We start from the raw sequence: 20,249 nt of genomic DNA on the forward strand, positions 1-20,249 counted from the left end.
AGTTGCTTTTTCCACAAGTCTAGGGGAGTTGGAAAAAAAGGGCGCCGGGATAATCCAAATCTCATTACGCGCAAGTCGTACTTAAGATTAAAAATAATTATTTCAATTTCTGTGCCAGGCCATCGTCACGTAGTCGCCCAGGTGGGCTGAGAGGGGGGGGGATGAGGAGGAGCGGCGGGGGAAAAAAAGTGAAAATTCAATTAGAATGCGCCAACTTCATGTGAACAGGCAGCCAGGCGAGTCTAACTGTCTGGCTACGGAGACGGCGTCCCTCTGTCTGGCAACCTTCCCAAAATGCAGTGGCGGCATGTTTTATTACAGGTGGGTGCGGCAGTGGGCGGAAAAAGGGGTGGAAAGTGGTGTGGAAAATGGTGCGGAGGGGGGTAGTCCTGGTTGCAGAAGAGCGGTAAGGCGGAGATCCACCATCGCGTAATCCTTTTGCCAGCCTGCGAGCAACCACAATAATTTGATTTTACTTTGCTTTAACTTCATGAAAAAGTTTCAAGTTTTTTTGCCACACACACACACACACACCTCTGCCTGCTGCTTCTGATAAAGTTTTTAATTTTGCAGCTGAAACTCATTTAGCGCAACGAAAGTGCGAAACTGCGTCGGCATCAGAGGATGATACGTGTTTTAGGAGCGTCTGCTGCATATTTAATGGCGTCCGTATCCCCCCACAAAAAGGCATTTTAAAGACCCCCTCTTACACACAAACCTATATATACTTTATATATGTATATATATATTATTTTTTGTATTATTTAAATTTTGTCTACACTCTGGCCCAAGGCGTAATGAAAGCCGGAAAATCAACTGAGTTGGAACTTTGGCCAAACAAATTTTAGCATGAAATTGCTACACGAACCGGATAAATACACAATCTACAAAAATTCATCTTCATTATAATGCCTGGTGGGGATGGAGTGGATTGGAATGCATTTAAATAGGGCATAGCCAAGTGGATAATTCGGCGGCTATTAAGCCACAAACAAATTAAAATTGTTATACACTTTTGGTATGAATAAAATTAAAGGATTTCTGTTTTTCGCAGTGATTTCGAATAATTAAATTATAGCTGAATACATTGCAAAAGTATATTTAGTGTAAATCAATATAGCTTAAATACTAAAAGGGCTGGGATTTTCAACGTTCCATTGTAATATTTTCTGGCAACTAAATTAATATTAATAATATATTGTGGATTTATAAATGCATCTTTCTTAAGTTGGTTTTCTTTAACCTAATTTCCTAAAATCATTTCGAATCGAAAGATTCCACATCAAACACTCTAAATTGTCATTTGGCAAAAGCTGTCGTCGTGATTGCGTTTTCTAGTTTACTTTTGATGGAATCCAAGTTCAATTCGTGGTGCTACTGAATTCCTGGTCAAAATGAAATCGTTTTCGGGAACACAATAGTCGAAAAGCTATCCATCCCTTGGCCAAGGTAAAATATTTTCTGATTGCTAAAAACAATGAAATGCAATTTTTTTCGCCCACAAAAAGAACAGCCAAACATTTCTACCCTACTCGTCTTGGTCTTTCAAAAAGCAATTCTATTTGATGCGGTGGTAAAAGTGTTTGAATTTGAATTAATAGGATTAGAACGAAATGACTTTCAATGGGGGTAAATAAATTAAAGTGCTTTTTGCCATCGAATTGAATGCAAATGTTGATTCTGTTTCGTTACTCAAAAGGGCTGTGAGCAAACGCAGAAGAACACAGTCAGCTGACAGAGTTGATATAGGAGCAATCAGATTAGTTGGCTAAAAAATATTTCCGCATGTAGCAGCAGCAGTGGTAGTCATTTTAATTATCTCAATTCCCCAGGGCGCAGTTCAACTAATTGCCCTCTCCTGAGGCGTTATTCCAGCGGAGGGGTTGTGGAGTTGTTCAGATGTCACAATTAAACTATGGCCCCAGCCGAGGGACACCAAAAATTCCGCCCATGACACTGAAAGAAATTTTTAAAATAATAACTTTTAAAACGAATAAGTTCGTAAACCTTAATTTATATATTTGCATATCATAATGTTCGTAATAAGAGCCACATGTATATTATCATAAATTAAAGGTTGAAATTACCAGAAACACCAATTGAAGTTAATTGCTTTTATTTTTTATTGAAGCTATTGATTGATATTTAAGGCCTACAAAAAGTACAGTTTTTGCTAAGTGCACCGCCTCACTTTTGGGACGCTTTGTTCCTTTGCCTTATCAGTGGCTCAAAATGGCAAAAACTGCCGGAGTGCCCCTAATAGGAAACCACAAAAAAAAGTCCTGAACCAACTGAAGTTCGGAAGAAGGCGCGTGTTGTTTTGTCCTGGAAAAAATTAGGCATTCCGTGCGAAATGTAGATACGAGATAATCATTTTAATAAATTTCACAGTGATAAATGACTCGATTCACCCACTTTCTCTACGGCCCAGGTCCTTTTATTTGTCCTGTGTCCTTGTTCCTTGCCGTAGGCGTAAATTAGTAATAGGTGCTGCTTAGGTTATGTCCTGACTAATTGATGAGACACAAATATCTGAAAGTTTCAGATACATACTTACATACACAAAGACATTAAGCTATCTAACCATTACTAAATAACGTGTTACTATTATTTAAAAACTACTTTATCAAAGTGAATTTTTCCAAATATTGTTCTGCAGTTAACTTTGCCAACATTTCACTTACCAAAATGACTGCCATTGGAGCAGCTGCTAAACAAAACTGGCGGATGTGTCGAGTGTTTTTAATTTTCGCTTGAGCAGCTTTGGTTCCGCTTACAGCTCCCAACCCCCAAAAAGTCAATTGTTTGTTTGGCGCATTATGCAAATTATGAAACTACAAAAGAAAACTTTCAGGATTTTTACGCCATTTTTTTGTTGGGCCACAGCTGTTGACATTTTCTGCCAATTTTCGGTGAGCAGGCAAGCAAAAATATTTCCCCAGATTAAAAGAAAATAGTTCTTACGTATGACAATTTTCCTCCGCTTTATTTGATATATGTGTATATAGTATTTGTATATTCCAAGACTTAGGGGTCTAGTACAATTCGATTCGTAGAAATGATGCAGCGCCGGTAGAAAATGTTTACCACAGTTAATCGTAGATCTACATCTAAGCTACATAATAAATATGCCATAATAATAATTCGATAAATATCTAAATATTTGGATGTTCATATGTGATTCATACTTAAAACAGTATTCAATATGCAACTAATCGCTAGTCGTAATTTTGGCCCGATATTTCGCTCGTATGGGTGTGATGGGGAAAGTGTAACAAAAAAACTAGCTGACGATTGTAGCACATACATAATTAAATCTAAACAATTGCACAAAACAAAAACTCGCATAAATAACTTGTGACTTGTGTGATTTGATTCGATATATGTTCGATTGTTTTGTGATCTTTGCATTTTGGTTTCTTTAAGTGTTCCTTGTGAGTGTTGTTGTGTATTTACATAAATGAACTACGAACCTAGAAAAATGAGTGAGATATCAGTATCAACAAATCATACATTTGGCATGTATTTTATGTAAGTGTGTATATGGCGGCCATAAGGAAACCCATTTCGCCAACTCATCCAGATATAAGCGGAATATCCTAGAGTTCCGATTCAACATCCGTGTCCTGTTTCCACCGATTTTAGGCCAATGGCGTTGGCGACATTGTGGCACGTGTCGTTCTGGTGGGCGACTTGGTGGGCGTGGCGGCCCCACTGCTGTTGCCACTGCCGCAGCCACCATTTCCATGAAGCCGGAAAAGCTCACCCACCGTAATGGCCACTTGGACGGCACCTTTTCCCTCCAGCACGTCGGCAGCGCAGCAAATTAGATTCTACAAAAATAAGATTTACACAAATACATTAAGTTTTCATTGTGAGGTTGAGCAAATTTTTGAAATCCTTTGTATTTTTGGAGCAAGCGTTTAAGGAAGAAAGTGTTATTATTTCACTTATACGGAAGTCAGATATTTATATCAATACAATCTTTGAAAGTATTTAAGTATCTTTGATGTAACTGATTTGGAAACTATTATAAATTGGCAATAAAAAAAAATAAACAAATTAAGAAAATTACAGTTATTAATTTAATATAACTTTGCATTAATATAAATCCAACCGTATTTTAAAGTTTCAATTTATTTCGTAAAATTTGAAAATGAAGTTTCCTAAATTCCCAGTACTCCACAGTTTGTAAGCAACTGGATAAGGTTTCGGACAAATAATCAGTTGGTTTGAGTCTTAGCTCCGACACAATTGTTGTAAAACTGTAAACGTTTAGTTTTTGGTATATTTGTCGTATATTTTGCTCTTTGATTTCACTTGTATATATAGCGCTTATTTGACATTTTGTGCTTAAATTTAAATGCAACGGGGTTCATTTTCATTTGGTTTGGAAGTATGCGTATGGAATATTCCACTGACAGATGTTGACAAAAAGTTTTGGCTTTAATTTGCATTTTGGAGATTTCTTATATATTTTTAGGTATATATGCGTGTTAAATACGTGTTGATTTTCATAAAAATGTATGACTGATTACAGCTGCCTCAATGCTTTGTCTTCCCTTCAATAATTTTGTTAGACAAAATATATATTTCTGATTTTAGACGCTAGATAAATATATATGTTTATCTTTTACTTCTGAGTGTTGGAGATTGTGTTTCTTTTAGAAATTTGATTAGATTTCATTTTTCATCGTTTAAGTACAATAGTATGCCTAAATAAATAAACTATTAATAATGTTAGGAATGTTGTTAGCACATTTTGATGTTGGGTCGTGTGAGCTTGGTTGCAAATTAAATTGATAGAGAAAAGCGTCGTTTTATTTGAAAAATTATTGCTTTTTAGAAGGAGAGATTGTAATAGATCATTTGGGCCGACCAGACTGTCGCCGCTCTTCATTCAAAGGCACTGTTTTGTGATTATTATTTATATTTAAGTGGTCGTTTCTACATGAAAGTGTGCGCATTTAATTTGAATCAGAAAAGAAAGGTATGTTTGGTGATGCACTGTTAAAATATTCAGATATTTCTGTATTTTGACACAATTATTTTGTAATATAATAAAAAAAATTATTTAGAAACAATGCTGTAATGCACTTGACACAATAGACTTTTCTCTAACTTCTCTCTGGTCAAACGGATCCTTTTGAAACGGCTACATTGGTTGGCTATAGTTTTATGTCTTCATATATAACTGCTACAACTATTTTGAGTGTCCCTGCTTCAAGTAAAACCACACAGCTTCACCTTCCTCCAGTAGCTCCATCTCACACTTACTACAAGAGTTAGCTGTCCATCAAATTGTAACAAGTCTCTTTCCTGCTCTTCATCCTAATCTTCGAACTGGTACATGTATATTGTATCTTTTCCATTTCTACCATAATTCATTTTCTTTATGAATAGAACTTAAATCGATTTAGTTTCGTTGTAACTTAGGTCAATTATACTTTGAATGGTTTGCACAAATTTAGTGAAATGAAGCGCAATGAAATGTTTTTGTTTTCAGTTCAGCACGACTTGAGGCGTGGTTAAAAGCAAATGTAAATTTCGAATTTGTTTCTTTAATTCTAAATCCAATTTAGAGTTCAATAGCTTGTACATGAACTAGGAATATGTGGTTACTCGGGGGGGTATTTATAAAACGGCTCTATTTCAATTATTTTCCACGGGTATGCACAATCGAAGTCGTTGAAAGGTAGCTTTGCTTATAGTCGAGTTATATGTAGGTGATATATAAATAAATATGTACTTATGAAATGCTAATTATAGTTCAAGTTGTAGTATACATATAAATAATATAAATATGATATATTTATTAATATTTAGTCTGGAGATTATTATAAAATCTAATAAATTAGAACAGTCATTATTAGTTGTCATAAAGTATTTGTGAATGTTACTTATTTTCATTAAAATAGTTTTAAATTAGAAAACATAAATATATAAAAGGTTTTTTGAAAGGAACTTTAGGTTGAAACGCAAAAGGAGCATTTGTAATTTCTGGAACTTATATTTGAACTACTCAATAAAAATATATTTTGTATATGATTGTGCACACCCTTAAATAATCATACAGAAATAGGAGCCAAATATTGATTTAAAGTCTTTGCGTTTCCTCTCATTAAATGCCTCAATGTATTCTGCTTGTCTTTTGGGAAATTTCAATTTCTTAGGCTTAAAATTAGGTATAGAATGTTTCATAAATATGGGACGTAATCCTAAGCAGTAAACAAAAGCAGCCTCAAGAACTCACTACCCAGTGGAAAAGCGCAAAAGCAGCTTTAACTCTATTGTTTTTAGATCTTAACTCTACTGGCAAACCAAGGCGATAATAAAATCAAGCTGTACTATATAGACTAGCCAGGCAGCGGGAAAAATACCAGCCAGAGGAAGGTGGCGATGAAAACGCATGACAGGATCACTGTCAATGTATGGGAATCGTGCTTTAATATCGAAGATCCAGCTTCGTTGGTTTTTGCTTTTATTTTCTGCTCCAGCTCGAGTTCCTTGGTTTTCTCCTTGGGCAAATAGATGCTGAAGACCTCCAGCTTTGGTTTTCCACTCTTCTGCTGCTCGAAGAACTCGATACGCTTGCTGATGGCTTCCTTGGTCGCGTTGCCCAGTGCGGCTGCATCCTTCAGGTCCTCTGATTTTGGCTGGTACGGTTCCTCCTCTTGCTTTTCGTCTATTATCTGATAATGGCCCGCCGGTCCTGCGGCGGCCACATCGTGCTCATTCTCCACAATCGTGTGCAACATTCTATTGTTATTATTGCCCTGGAAGTTATGCTGACCATGGTCACTTAGCAGATTGTGTTTTATTTTTTCATATGTTTTTTGCTTCGCCTTCAGCAGCATTTGACCCACTGTCGCTAGTTGCTGCTGCCGCTTGCCTATATCATCATCACGATCCTCAACCCCATCATCATTTTCAGCCCTCGGCTGGCCATTCTCATACAAAACGTGCTCTAGCTGCTGCTGTTGCTGCTGCAACAGCAACATCTGTTCTTGCTGTTGGCTGCAGGTAGTTGGCTCACTGAATTGCTCTTGCTCGAAGTGGTGCTGCTCCAGCTGAAGCTGAAGATGATGATGAAGCTGCTGATGATACGGATTTTCATCCATGGCAATCAGAGCGGACACTGTGCGCAGTAGGGCCAATGCATTGGGCACTCTATTAATATGGTTGCTGCTGCTGTTGCATTCGTCGCTGCATTGCAGGTGGCTGCTGTCATTGCTGCGGCTGATGCTGCCATCATCTTGGACATAAACATCAGCATCATAGTCATCGTCAGCACGTGGCAATTGTGGTTGTTGCGGTTCAATTTGTGGCACAACATCTTCGCAGGAGCAAATCAACTCCTGCAACCAACACCAATAACAGATGCATCAGTTTCTTGTTTGTATTCTTGGGTATTTTATGTGAGTGTATGTGTTTGTGTGTGTGTTTTTGTGTGTGTTGGGGTTCAATTACACTTAAATCTAAACTAAAATTGTCTAGGACAAAAAGCGAATGGAAAGCACTCAGGATAATAAAGCATTCCAAGCAACCAACGCCACCTTGAACCATGAAGCTAAACCATAACTTGAACTACAGAACAAACAAATTTAGAGAACAGTGCATTTTGAGTAAATTGAAAAAAAATTTACTTTAATTTCAGTCAATTTCAACACGGGTATTTCAATAAATTGTTTATAACAAGAAAAAGACAAGGCTAGTCGAATAGAAACATTGAATGATCTGAGGCTATTATTTTAATTAATCCTTAAATTTGCATGAAATAGAAAACAATCTGATCGCAAACATCGAAAGTAAATTTTTTTACATTTACTTTTCGATTAATTCTTTTGGCAGCTATATGATATAGTGATACGATCACACTCGTTCTAACCTATATTCTACCTTCAATAGAAAATCGAATGCAAAACTAAGAGACTAGTTCGCGGGTATAAAAGTATTTTTTAATAATAATGATTTTAACCCCCTACCGATATATTTTAAGAATTTCCTTTCACTTTTCCCGTTTCAAAATGCACTACACTTCTATGACAAAGAACAAAAATTTTCTACGCACCTCATCTACGCCAATGCGTCGACACGCCTCCAGGAAGTTATCCACATTCCGCCGGCACCTGGCCATTGTCAACTTATTCTGAAATGCAGAAAATGAAATATATATTAAAATGAAAACTTTAAAGGAAATCCGATAACACTTACGACACCGGGAGATGGCACATGAATGCTGGCCACTGATCGCGGACGCACATAGTTGGCCAAATGGCACAGTATAACACCATCCGTCAGAGCAGAGGCAATATCCACAGGCAACGTCATCTTCAGACGCGTTTCAATGATCTATATAAAAAATATGTAAAGTTAGCTTCCTGAATTTCAAAAATTCTGCTCACACTTACAGTTCTCAGCTGCGACATCAACTCAGTCTCCTCCCTTTGGCGATCAAACTCCCGGCGCATGGTGAAGCTCAGCTTCTCCGCGGGGATGTCATGGTTCCAGGTCACCGAACGATGCGTCTTTACTGTGCCAAGTTTGGTGGTTGAGCTGACTGGTGATTTAATGGTGGTGCTACTGACTACTCCCACTGTTGGTTGGACTCCTCCACCATTGGACGTATTAAATTTGCTTGTGCCATTCTTCATGGGACTCTGTGGCTTAACGTAGCCCAAACAATCCGATGAATTTGCGGAGGGAATGCCGGATGTGGATGCTGGCTTTATTTCTGTAATCCGAGAGGGAATCACTTTCTGGATGGGTTTCTTTGGTATAACAACATCATCGACTCCATTTCCGTTCGCGCTTCCATTTCCATTCCCATTGTAACCAATTTGGTTGCTATTCTGTTTCATAATAGACTTTGGCAGTGTGTTCGAGGAAGATCCGTTTGAAATGCCCGGCGGTGACGGAGAAAGATCCTCGTCGTCATTGGGACTGTGGTTGGCATTCGGATGCTTTTGCTTATAGACGCTGATCTCCTGGTTGCGCTGCTGCTTAAGGGCCTCCTTGTACTCCCTGTTTTTCGTAAGAAAATTCGTAAATTAAAAATGAATGGGCATAATTGCAGTGTTCTTACTTGTATGTCTGAATATTGCCAAGACCTTTTCCGGATTTTCCATTGGCGTGGTGAACAGTGCGCTCCTGGTGGTCCAGCATTATGTCGTCGTCCTGATCCGGCGACGATCCATTACTGGAGCTATTCGAGTGTGCATAGCTCAACTTGCAGGGCGATGATGTGGGACTCAAAGTGAGACTCTCATCCACAATGGTGCTAGTGCTGGAGGTAAGGGATGCGTCCATCAGATCCGCTTGCGAATGAACCGCACTTGGCAGCGTCCTGGGCAAAGTGGCTGCTGCCGAATTGGAAACACAGTGCAGCGGTGAATCCGTTTTCGATTTAGCAGGAGCGTCGTGCGACCAGCGCTTGTCCAAGCCATCGCTGGTGTTATATCCCGAGTCGACTTGATGCCTTCGCTGGTTGTTAGTGCTGCCAGTGGTGCTAGCTTCAAGAACATTGCCGCTGGAATTATGTCGAGGAGCTCTTCGCAATGTGGTGTACCCATCGTAGTTGCCACCCGACCGGGATCCCTTCTCGTCCTTGGTGGCCTGCGTTTCCAAAAACTTGAACACGTGCACAAGACCGCGCATGCATAGCTATAAGATTTAAAGCAAAGGTAATTTAAAATATGTATTGTATGCATAACAATGATTATATAAACATACGCTAGCTGGAGGCGAGGTCAGAGGATTGTTCTCTAGCTGCAGCTCTACCAAAGTGCTCATGTGACGAATCTCGAGAGGCAGGCTAGCGATCTTGTTGTTGCTCACGTCCAATGATATCAAACTCAAGCAGGTAAGCTCCCTGGGCAGATACAGCAAGAGATTGCTTCTCAACGAGAGCGAACGCAGGGATCTCAGCTCACCCAGACGAGCGGGTAGATTGGCCAACTGATTATACGAAGCATCCAGATCGGTCAGTGTCTGATCCAATCGACCCAGTTCATCTGGTAGCGAAGACAATCGATTGTTGGAAACCAGCAGAACCTGAAGAGGCAGGAAACAAATCTCGCGGGGCAGCGAGGACAACTGATTGCTGCGCAGATCCAAATAGGTCAGCGATGATAGCTGCTTCACCGATTCCGGAATGCTGCGAATCGTGTTGTGATACAGTAGCAGGGTCTCTAGGAAGGCGAACGTAGTCACTTCCTCAGGCAGCTCGGCGAATCTATTCCGGGAAAGATCTGTAAATGGAAGAAGCAGAGGGCACATATTAATTTGGATCCAGTTGGGGGATGTTGAGTGAACCCGAACCCTTGTTCCATTTGACTCGCACTTCCATTTCCATTTGCACTCCACGCCACAGTGGAGCGCCTGACCTCAATCTGCCGGCAATTTGATTCGCCCCATTCCAGCCAACAGGAAGAGTAATGCTAATAAGGCCGAGTTACTCGACTTTCGAATGCCCTCTGGTGGATTCGTTTTATTTATATTGTTTTATGGAATTAAATCATATAATAACTAATCAAAAGAACGCATTGCAGAGATTTGTTTTGAAAAACGTATATGTTGTTGTCCTGGGGGAATGTCGAAGATTTGGATATCCCAGCATACCCTTTGGCATACCGGAGAGAATTTCAAAAAGTGGGCAAGTGCCTCCGGAGTGGGCAATTAATTTACTAAATGAATTTGCATGCAAAATGAGCGCAAACAGCACGAAAACTGCGACTTTGTGGGGGAGCGGTTATGTATAAATCAACCAAAAAATAAGGAAAATGAAAAATACTGCGGCGGACTGGCAGGAGGTGAAATATATGTGTTAATATTTTATTGAATTTACATTTTACATTCGTATTATTTGTACTTCAAATGACGATTGTGTAGCAATAGTACTAACACAAATTGGAATTTAATATTTTAAAAGACAACGTTTAATTGTGAGCAAAGAAATAAAAAATTGGGCAGATCGGTATAAATGTATCGTATAAAACCATGCAATACACATATCTTCTATTTGAAACAAATAGATCTCAAGGATAATTCTTATATTTGGCTTTCTACATGGATGGCAACCCTGGTGGTAAAGTTGGTTTCGATAGGAGTTGGTTCGATAGGAGATCAAATATATAGAAACTAATTTCGATCAGCGGATGTTGTGGACTTGGATGTGTGCTTCTATTCCATGCCAGCTGGCCCAGGATGGCATGGCATCCATTAGACAAAACTAGAAGGCAGCGGAGGAGATTGGTCAAATAAATCAGAGGCCTTCTGGTAAATAGCACCATACAGTTATCTAAAAACTACAATTTTTGATATTACTTTCAATTAAAATTCCGCATACAACTACAATACTCAAATGGTAGAAATTCAGTATGTAAAATTTGAATAATGCGGTCTGTTTGCTGGTCTACACTTCACCTTTTTCAAGTAGTTAAAGTACTTGGCAAACAGTGCGTATGAAGTTGGTGAATTTTAATAGCCATATCGTAAAAATTAACGACCCGCGGACCAGTCTGCCATTACCTCCTCACCTTCCTTCAGGCGCATTTTACGCAACTTGCCAAAAACACAGTGGAAACCAGAAATGAGCAATTGCTGCTGGGACAACTAAAACTGGCTAAAGTGAATAAGTGACTGAATGATTGACTGACTGAATAACTGACTGCGGGACTGGCGACAGCTGCGAACTGATTTACGCACGGGGGGAGTCACTGAGACTAGACATTGTAGACTATGCACATATATCTTCCTGCGAACAAAGGCGCTGAATGAATGGGAACTTGACTTCGGTAGCATCTAGACATTAACCTGCCACATGGAGAGCTCCTACTGCTGTTGCATACAATATGAGCTTACAGTGATGCAACGCTAAGAACCGGCAACAATTCTACACTAACAGAAAAGGTAAACTTAGGTGTGTCTTTTAAAAGATTTAATACTGATTCTCGACTAAGAAAACAATGTAGATTTGCAGCACTAAATTAAAAACTATAACATATATAGATAGTTAGAAAGTTATATCTAGAAAGAAGTTGCACTGCCCCTTCTTGCCACATTTTTTCTACGAGTGCATTATCCTTTTTTGTGTTGCATCCTGTTAAGTTGAATAAACCCTTGCCGGCCAATGACGTCGGGATGGGATGGCTTGGTTTGAAAAGTTGTTCGAGGATGCGGAAATTGGATTTCCCTGATGCGGAGGCATCAATTTAGGACAAACTGGGACCAGGAGCGACTTTGTACTTTGAACCTGCAGACCCGTGACGAAGATATTTTTTATCTCTAGCGACACCTGCTCAATTCTGCTTTCACTGGCAGTTTTCCAAGAGTTTCCACTCTATTTCCCCGCTCATTCCCCCCTTTTTTCTGGCCCCAGCTGGCTTTTGGCCAACTTCAACGCAATGCGACAGGCGAAAATGTGTTTTTTACGTCTCGCAAAATAAATCAAATTGTTTGACACGCCGAAAAAATGCAAAGTGCCATCATTGTTTTGTTTTCCTCTTTTAATACTCGCGTTACTTTTTAATTTTCATTTTTATTTGCCCGCCTGAGGCCCACCAAACCATAATGTCATAAATACTGCAGAAATTGTCCTCGGACCACGCAGGCATTTCATCCAGCCGAAAAAACAGGGTGCGCCTGGGGATTTGGAACAAACATGGACTCGAGCAACGCCCAAAGTCAACTTTGCCAACGGGCGCTCGCATGGCAATGGAGCAATTTGATGATGTAAGTGGAGCAGGGAACGTCTCGGTTATGACGCTCCTTGGAGGTAATGGGGATTCAAACAATTGCATTTGCATAAATTCCTCTAAAAAAAAAGGTGCGTGGAACTTAAAGGTATATGACAGCAACGTCGATTTAGTAATTTTTTTTGTTCAGACCACCCATATGTTTCATACATACGGAGCAGCTGATTATTGCAATATATTTACAGTTTTATGATTGAAGAGATTAGGCCATAAAATGATAGATATGCGCATGAAGTTGGTATCAGTTTGATAAGGACACTACTTTGATAAGCTTTGTTAAGTCATATTCCAAAAACCAATCATCAACCATCAAGAGGATCGATGAGTGTGGATTTCTAAAAATAAGTTATACGAAATAAATATAAATTTAATTTCTTACTACTCAATCATTCAACATATCCACACATACCTTGCTGCTGGTCAAAAAGTTTATACCACAAAAAAAAGGCGCATGTGGCAGACATTGAGTGGCATTTCCATTTTGAAGGGCGTGGGCCCAAACCGGAAGAAGCAAAAAATTAAATTGATGGCGCTCCAACTGTATTGGCAAATGGAGCTTTGTATCGTTGCCCTCAGCTGTTTCGTTTTTGGTAACTTTCGAGTCTAGCCATGTGGGCGGCGGAATCTCCACCAGCCCAGAATGGAGCTGGAACACGTTACCCATACCGTCGCTACTTTATTTGGCTCGCGTGGTATTCTATTTTGACTTTGCCGAACATGAATGTGTATATGGATGTGGAAGCCTCTGCATGTCTGTACATTGATATTGACTGACCATTAAGAAAACGAAGGGGCACACATACGGGCACAGTGGATTCTATTGATGGATTTATTGAAATTAATTTGTCTGAGTGTTATTGCTAAATTGGTGGGTCTTAAGTGGGGCGATGGGAATATGAATCATTATGCATAGGGCACGGGAAAGTTAATGGGTGCTTTGCAAACAGGAAGCAAACTAAATATATTTACATAAATGGGGACCACACATACATGCTGATAAGCCACTAAACCAATATTCACATTCCTTAAACTATTTTTTATCGCATAACATTTTCCCAGAATCAAAACATAGGCAATTCTCTCTTCAGAAACCCCAAACGAGCCACTTAGCAATAAAGTTTTGTTTATTTATATTACACTCTGTGGAATTGTATTGAAAACCACTTGAGAAGCACTCTCATATATAGGGCAATGTCCCAACTACGTATGTACATACATATGTGCGCACATCTAACTAATCAAAATAAATAATATGGAAAATCGCAGTGGGCTCTTGCCCCATCGATTGATTACTTTTTGATATTGCAAGCTGGAAGCACTCAAAACACAGATACACACACATGTGTGTGTAGATAGATACCGATTTTAATTCCCAACACAAACACACACGCCCACTTCCCTAGAAAAGTCTGTTCTGTTCCACTTTGTTTATTTTAGACACTGCACTTTCGCGCAGCATTTCTTCTTCATCGCCGGTCTGTTCTTTATGCCCGTTTAATCACAGAGCAAACATTGGAAATCTGTGTTGGCCAAGTGTAAACAACCAAGAAAACAAATATTTAACAAATATTTGGAAGCAGCTATGAATTCGTTGTTTTTCTCGCTGCTGCTGATTAATGTTTTTCTTCCAAATTCAAAGTGTAACAGCTGTGATTTTCTAAGTCACATATTTCCAAAGCAAAAACAAACAGCGGAATAAAAGGTTTTCCTCACAGTAATACCTCGTACATAAAAGACTCTTGATATTTTGACATTTTATTTTTTAAACAAAATATAACTATTATGATTGAGCCCATTTATCATTCTAGATATGATAAAATATTCCCCATAGGTATTAGCTATCAGTCCATTACAGCGCGTGCCCACTGTAAGCAATGCTTGTAATCAGATCTATCTTTTGTTCTCTTAGATTCTCTTTTATGAGCGCGTGCTGTGCACAGCAATTAAGAAACTAGAAACGTTGGCCCGTCGCCTGTTAAATAATGCTTACATTTATAAATTAATGGAAATGACTCAATGCATAATTCGCGGTTATCTGTGTCAAGTTTGTACTGCCCTCAATTGGCTAAGATATGTACATAGATACATACATACATATTAATAAATACGAACATATACGTACATCTACATAAGTCGTTCAACTGCAGATAAGCAAGCGAGGAGACAAGCAAATTGCATTTATCGCTGAAATAATAATGTTATTTTTAAACCCGCAATAAGCAGAATGAGGGTGCATTTAGAAATGGATATAATATAAGGGGTATGTCGCGATCCATATGCAATGGCCAGTAAATTCGGTGTGTACACATGTAGTTTCTGCTCATTGAATAATTTGTTTGCCAAGAGGCTTTCAACAAGGCATAATACTAGTGTGGGAAAGTCCATTCCAAAATATTCCCAGTATCTAACCTAACCTATTACCTAAAATACAAAATATTTCTGTGGAAGATAGTGTTTTTTGATCAATAGTCTGTAATACATTTTCATTAACATATCAATTTCTTGGGTATTTATTTCACAATCGACTTTCTGGGAAGTACTTTATCATGATACCATCGCTAAGTCCAATGATTTTTTTATGTTTTCCTTTCTGCATTGTGCATGCAAGCCATGAACCGTGCAGTTTGACAGCCACTGGAGATAAGCGACGTGCTGCGGCGGTCGCATTTCCTCTTTTGTCCGCTGCAGACGGAGAATAAATAGCAATAAAAGTACAAAAAACCAGACTAGCTGTCTTTTTATGCCCCATCATATTTACAATGCAAACAACAAATATACGCGTCGGATACACACGACAAAAGCGTTTCCCCTCGCTCTATAAGTTTGCTGTTGTTTTGTTTGCCGGTACTTTGACTTCCCCAAACAGAAAAGATTTCTTGTTCTCGGTCACTTGGCAGAAGTTTTATTCAGTCTGGAAAAAAGTATTGTGACTATAAGAAAATCCGCCCCAAGTGTCTACTAAAAAAGCTTATGAAAACCTGCTTGCTAGTAATGATATGAATTATAGTTTAGACGTACGGTACGAACCTCTCAATTTTGACAATTTTTTAATTAAATAAACAAATATTAATAAAACATCGAACTTAATAGTGTTTATCGGTATTTCTAAACAAGTCTAAGCTAAATGGTCAAGTAAGGAAACGAAACTGCTTTGTTATAGTATTGTATAGTATAATATAGTATGTCATTTTGGATCCACTTAGTAACGATGGACACAGGAGATACGTTTTCGGTAATTGTATAAAAGCACTCTATTACACTAAGCTCCCTGTTTGAGGCTATAAAAAGCCAAAGTGGCATCACTGTGGATCCACTTAGTAACGAAGGTGTGTGTTACATTTACATTTACATTTTTATAATAATTTTGTGACAAAATCGAAAAATTGTTATACAGAGTTTTTATTATAGTGAAAGAGTAAACCCTAAACTCCCTGTTTATGGCTACAAGTATCCAAGTGGGCATCACCGTTAAACCGCTCAGTGACGAAGGACACCACGCGATCATTGCTGTTACATTTCCATACATACATATTTATTTTGAGTGAGTTTGTTATATTCTCAAACAGTTTTCGCTAAACTCCCTATTTATAGCTATAAAAAGTTAAAATGGACAGCACTTTCGTCAGCTGCTGATTCCTAAGCCGGCGCCAACTTTGCGGTCTGCGCAGCTGCTGTTGCTGCTGCGAGTTGAAGTTGCTGCTGCATGTTGCTGCTGCTGTTGCTACCTTCTTGCATTTGCTTGGGCTTCTCTTCTCACAATTTCTGCTGAGGCCAGCTGCAATTTTGTACCCGTTTGGCGCTTTTTCCTTCTCGATGCAATTACTTTAAACAATTTCCTGCTGTTGATTTTCCGCTCCACTCGATTGACTCTTTCTTGTGCCGGCCTTTGTCTAGGTTTTGTTTATGGTTCTGTTTGATTTACGTGACACGCGTGTTAATTAAACGCCCCAAAGGAATGCACTGCAAAAAAGTGTGGGTGGGGTGGCCGCAACAACAAATGATTTTAGGAAATGCTGACAGGCGCCTGCCCATTCCCCTTAATTTCATGCCATTTCGGGGGTTGCAAATGGCATGCGTGCAAATAAAGAAAAAAGAAAAATGGTCGGTGTATCCCCTCGTTTTTTCTGTTTCTGTTTCTTTGACTTTCTTTTGCTTTAGAATCATCGATTTCTTGGAAACTCGAAACCCTTGTGGTTGCAAGCCATTAAGGCTAAGAGCCGTTGCCACCTCTTAAAGTCCACCGCCCCCACTTGCGAAAACCCTTCGCCGAGGGTGGCTTCATTGTTCTCGAAGAGGCAATTTGTAGAGGTTCTTCGCTAGGGTGTATTTACAAATATTTTCCCCAAAGATTAACCCTTAACGAGAGGTTCAACGTATCTCGATTTCCCCCTGTTTTCCATTTTCCACATGTCCATTCACACCAAAAATCCAGCATTTTAATTAGTAATTAGTCACGCCTTCGCAGTCGATGACTCAATTGCTGGTGAGAAAACGCATGAAACTTATTCGAAAATGAACGAAAAACCGGAAGCTCGTTGGCTCTCCATGTGGGGAAGGGTTTTCCAAAGAAGAAGGGATCGTTTCCCCATTTCGAGCAGATAGCGCGTGACCATAAGTCACGGATTGTCACAGCTTAATTCGAAAACCAAGTCACGTAGGCGGAAAACGGGGAGCGGAGTGGATTGGAAGGAAATTAAAAATATATTTCCTAGGTTAGGGGGGAAGTAAGTTTTATCTCTTTATTTTAAACAAATTAAACACTTCTTGTATCCTAATGTTAATTGAAACCTTCTTAAATTTGTTACGTACTCTTTTCAATATCGAACTGCATCATTCAATTCAGTTTCATTAATTAATCAATTTATATTTGCTTTATAAAAATGCAATTTTAATTGAATTAATGCTAGACAAACTGAAAATTTTGTTTCTTTTTGTTGTTTTTCAATTCCGGTACTATCCATCATCAGAGGCACAGGCTAAGTGGAATTTTTATTGAATTCTTTTCCTGTTCTTTTACCAAATTAGTTTTCAATTTATGACACAATTTATTTTTATCTCTCTTCCACGGCAATTAATCTTCGCAGTCCAAAAATAAAAAGATCCCTTCTATTCCAGACATTTCCACCGAAAATACAGTGCGTCCTCTGAAAGGTGACATTCATTGTTCATAATAAGTCCCAATATTAATAATAAGATCTCGTAGTTGGAATTTACTTCGTAAAAGTAATTAAAAGAAAAAAACTAAAATAAATTTTTAGTTTATAATCTTTCTCATATCAATGAACATAATCTTCGATCTGTGAAGTATTGTTAGATGGTAGAATATAGATAAATTGTCATATCCTGCTTTTTTCAGCGATTAGAATGACAGCTAACCTTATCTACGTGTCCTTTCGCCTTTCAGAGCGTTTACTGTATGTGTATACAACAAACACAAGTAAAAATCGATGAGAGACATGTCCCGTTGTGAGAACATCTGTTCGAGGGTAGCAGCAGCTGTGAGAGGGGGCGGGGTCCTGCGAGAGGGCGGTGAATTTTCTGGGTGGGTATTTCCCATTTACTATTTCTCCGCTGGTGCATATTTTTTGGTCCTAACAAAAACGAAAGTTGGTTGAACTTCGACAAAATTTTCGTGCCGGCTGCGGCGAAACAAAAATAAGTAAGGATAACACGAATAGTGCAAAGTGGCGAAGAGCGAAAAACGGCGGTAATTATTGTCCTTGAGCGCGGTCCGAAAAGGGAGAGAATGGGAGAGCCGCAGAGAGAAAGAGCAGCTGATGGGAGGACAGAAAAGGAGGAAAAGGATGAACCTCCGACGGCTGCTGCAAATTATTGATTTTCAAGCAACAAAAGGAAAATTCGCCACTGCAACGGAGATGGAAAAACTTCGTTAGCTCACCGGCAACAAACCTCCTTTTCTCAAATGCCGCGCCCTAAAGGTATACACATACGCCAAACATTTGCGATAAGCAACTAATTTAATTGCTTTATCAGTACTTGTACATATGTAAACTCAACTTTTACTTTTTCTGTCAAAAGAAAACTTAATAACTAACAATTTTCTAAACAACTTTAATACCCTTTAACATTGTAACATAAAAATGTATGCTCTTTCCAATAAAATGTGATTAGATTTGTGCATTAAATATTATTAAGAAATAATTTATATTTAGGAAGTAATAAAAACCCAAATTTTTTTGCCGGAGCTACGAAACCTGATTGAAAAACACCTTTCCTTTGTTCTCCCTTACGAAATATACACTGTATACAAAAGTATACACTGTATATACAAAAGCGGTACGCACCTGCGATGACGGTGTCGGTAAGTGAGTACTTCGTTCCAGTCCTGGGAAAGTCCTTCAGCTTGCGATTGGTCAGGATCAGTTCGCCGCTGAAGTGCGCTTCTTCCAGGATTCTTTCCAGGGAGCGCGTCAGCTGGGAGTGACTGAGCAGGGCGGACGAGGTGGAGGAGGAGGTGTTTCCAGCGTTGCCTATTCCAGATCTCGATCCTGTTCCAGATCCTGGAAGCGAAGCCGACCCGCTGCCGATAGCGCTGCCAGCGGCGCTGCCGACGCCGACTGCGACGCTATGTAGGCGTTGGTAAACCGTTGCTGCCATTTCCCGTGTAGGCGTGGCGACACTTCCACACACTTGCACACACACACACACGCACGCGCTGAACTATCACACCGATAAGGAAACGGAGTGAAGTGCCGAAAGAAACCGAAACTCGAAACTAAATTTGCTCTATTGAAACGCACGCATCTCGATTATTTTCCATTTAGTGTACGTCTTCTTGGCTCATTGATAAGATTTCTCGGAATTGGATTTTCCTTTTGCGGCTTCCTTCTTGCTTCCTCTTCTTTGCCTCCTCGCACACACGCGCACTCACACACGCACAAACTCACGCCGCGGACGAGCGACAGTGCACAACGAAAATCGAAAAACAACTGAATCGGTTTATGCGATGCTACTTGGGCAGCGCTGGAAACGTTGCTGTTAGTTTGAAATCGGCGTGTCTTTGAGTACTATCGATACAATACCACAGTGCGCCGATGATACGTGCGCTCCGTTTCTATCGCAATTCGAATTGTCAACAATTTTACTTTTTATAAGAGAAGTTTTTTGTTTATTCAGTATGACTTACCGTTTAAGCATTTGCTGCTTTAAGTTTAGGATATTTATTAGATTACTAAGTTATAATTATACGCACTAGAAAAAGAAAAAATTACCAGGTAACACAGTATTGGAACCCAGACATAAATAAGCTGAAATTTAAGGAAATAAATATATTTTAAAGCTACTAATGAAAAAACCATGTTAGACTACATTTTAAATGCATTTCTTTGTTAATTGTGTGGGCTCGAAACACAAAACAGAATAAACTCAGCGACGCCTCCATTATTGGTGACATAATTTCATATTCTACATTTACCTTTAAGGTATTCGCCAATTTCCTAAAAGGTATTTTTGTGGGACCGCATTAGGCTGAAA

General features: G+C 39.2%; 1 protein-coding gene across 2 annotated transcripts; it reads right to left on the bottom strand.

The window, feature by feature from the left end:
* Window positions 1-2,960: 2,960 nt before the first annotated feature.
* On the bottom strand, window positions 2,961-19,708 carry LOC117137178 (leucine-rich repeat and calponin homology domain-containing protein). 2 transcript variants are annotated; one of them, XM_033298505.1, is made up of 8 exons: window positions 19,061-19,708; window positions 9,733-10,250; window positions 9,086-9,663; window positions 8,412-9,024; window positions 8,215-8,352; window positions 8,072-8,149; window positions 6,381-7,358; window positions 2,961-3,833 (listed from the first exon to the last, which is right to left on the bottom strand). In XM_033298505.1, exons 1-8 carry the CDS (start codon window positions 19,371-19,373, stop codon window positions 3,642-3,644), a joined length of 3,408 nt encoding a protein of 1,135 aa, XP_033154396.1. In that variant the 5' UTR covers window positions 19,374-19,708; the 3' UTR covers window positions 2,961-3,641. The 2 variants fall into 2 exon arrangements, with proteins under 2 accessions (XP_033154396.1, XP_033154388.1); XM_033298497.1 differs by lacking the exon at window positions 6,381-7,358 and having other exon boundaries at window positions 19,061-19,705.
* Between the last annotated feature and the right edge of the window lie 541 nt (window positions 19,709-20,249).

The sequence above is a fragment of the Drosophila mauritiana genome, chromosome 2L (assembly GCF_004382145.1).
Source record: "Drosophila mauritiana strain mau12 chromosome 2L, ASM438214v1, whole genome shotgun sequence".
Lineage (NCBI taxonomy): Eukaryota > Metazoa > Arthropoda > Insecta > Diptera > Drosophilidae > Drosophila > Drosophila mauritiana.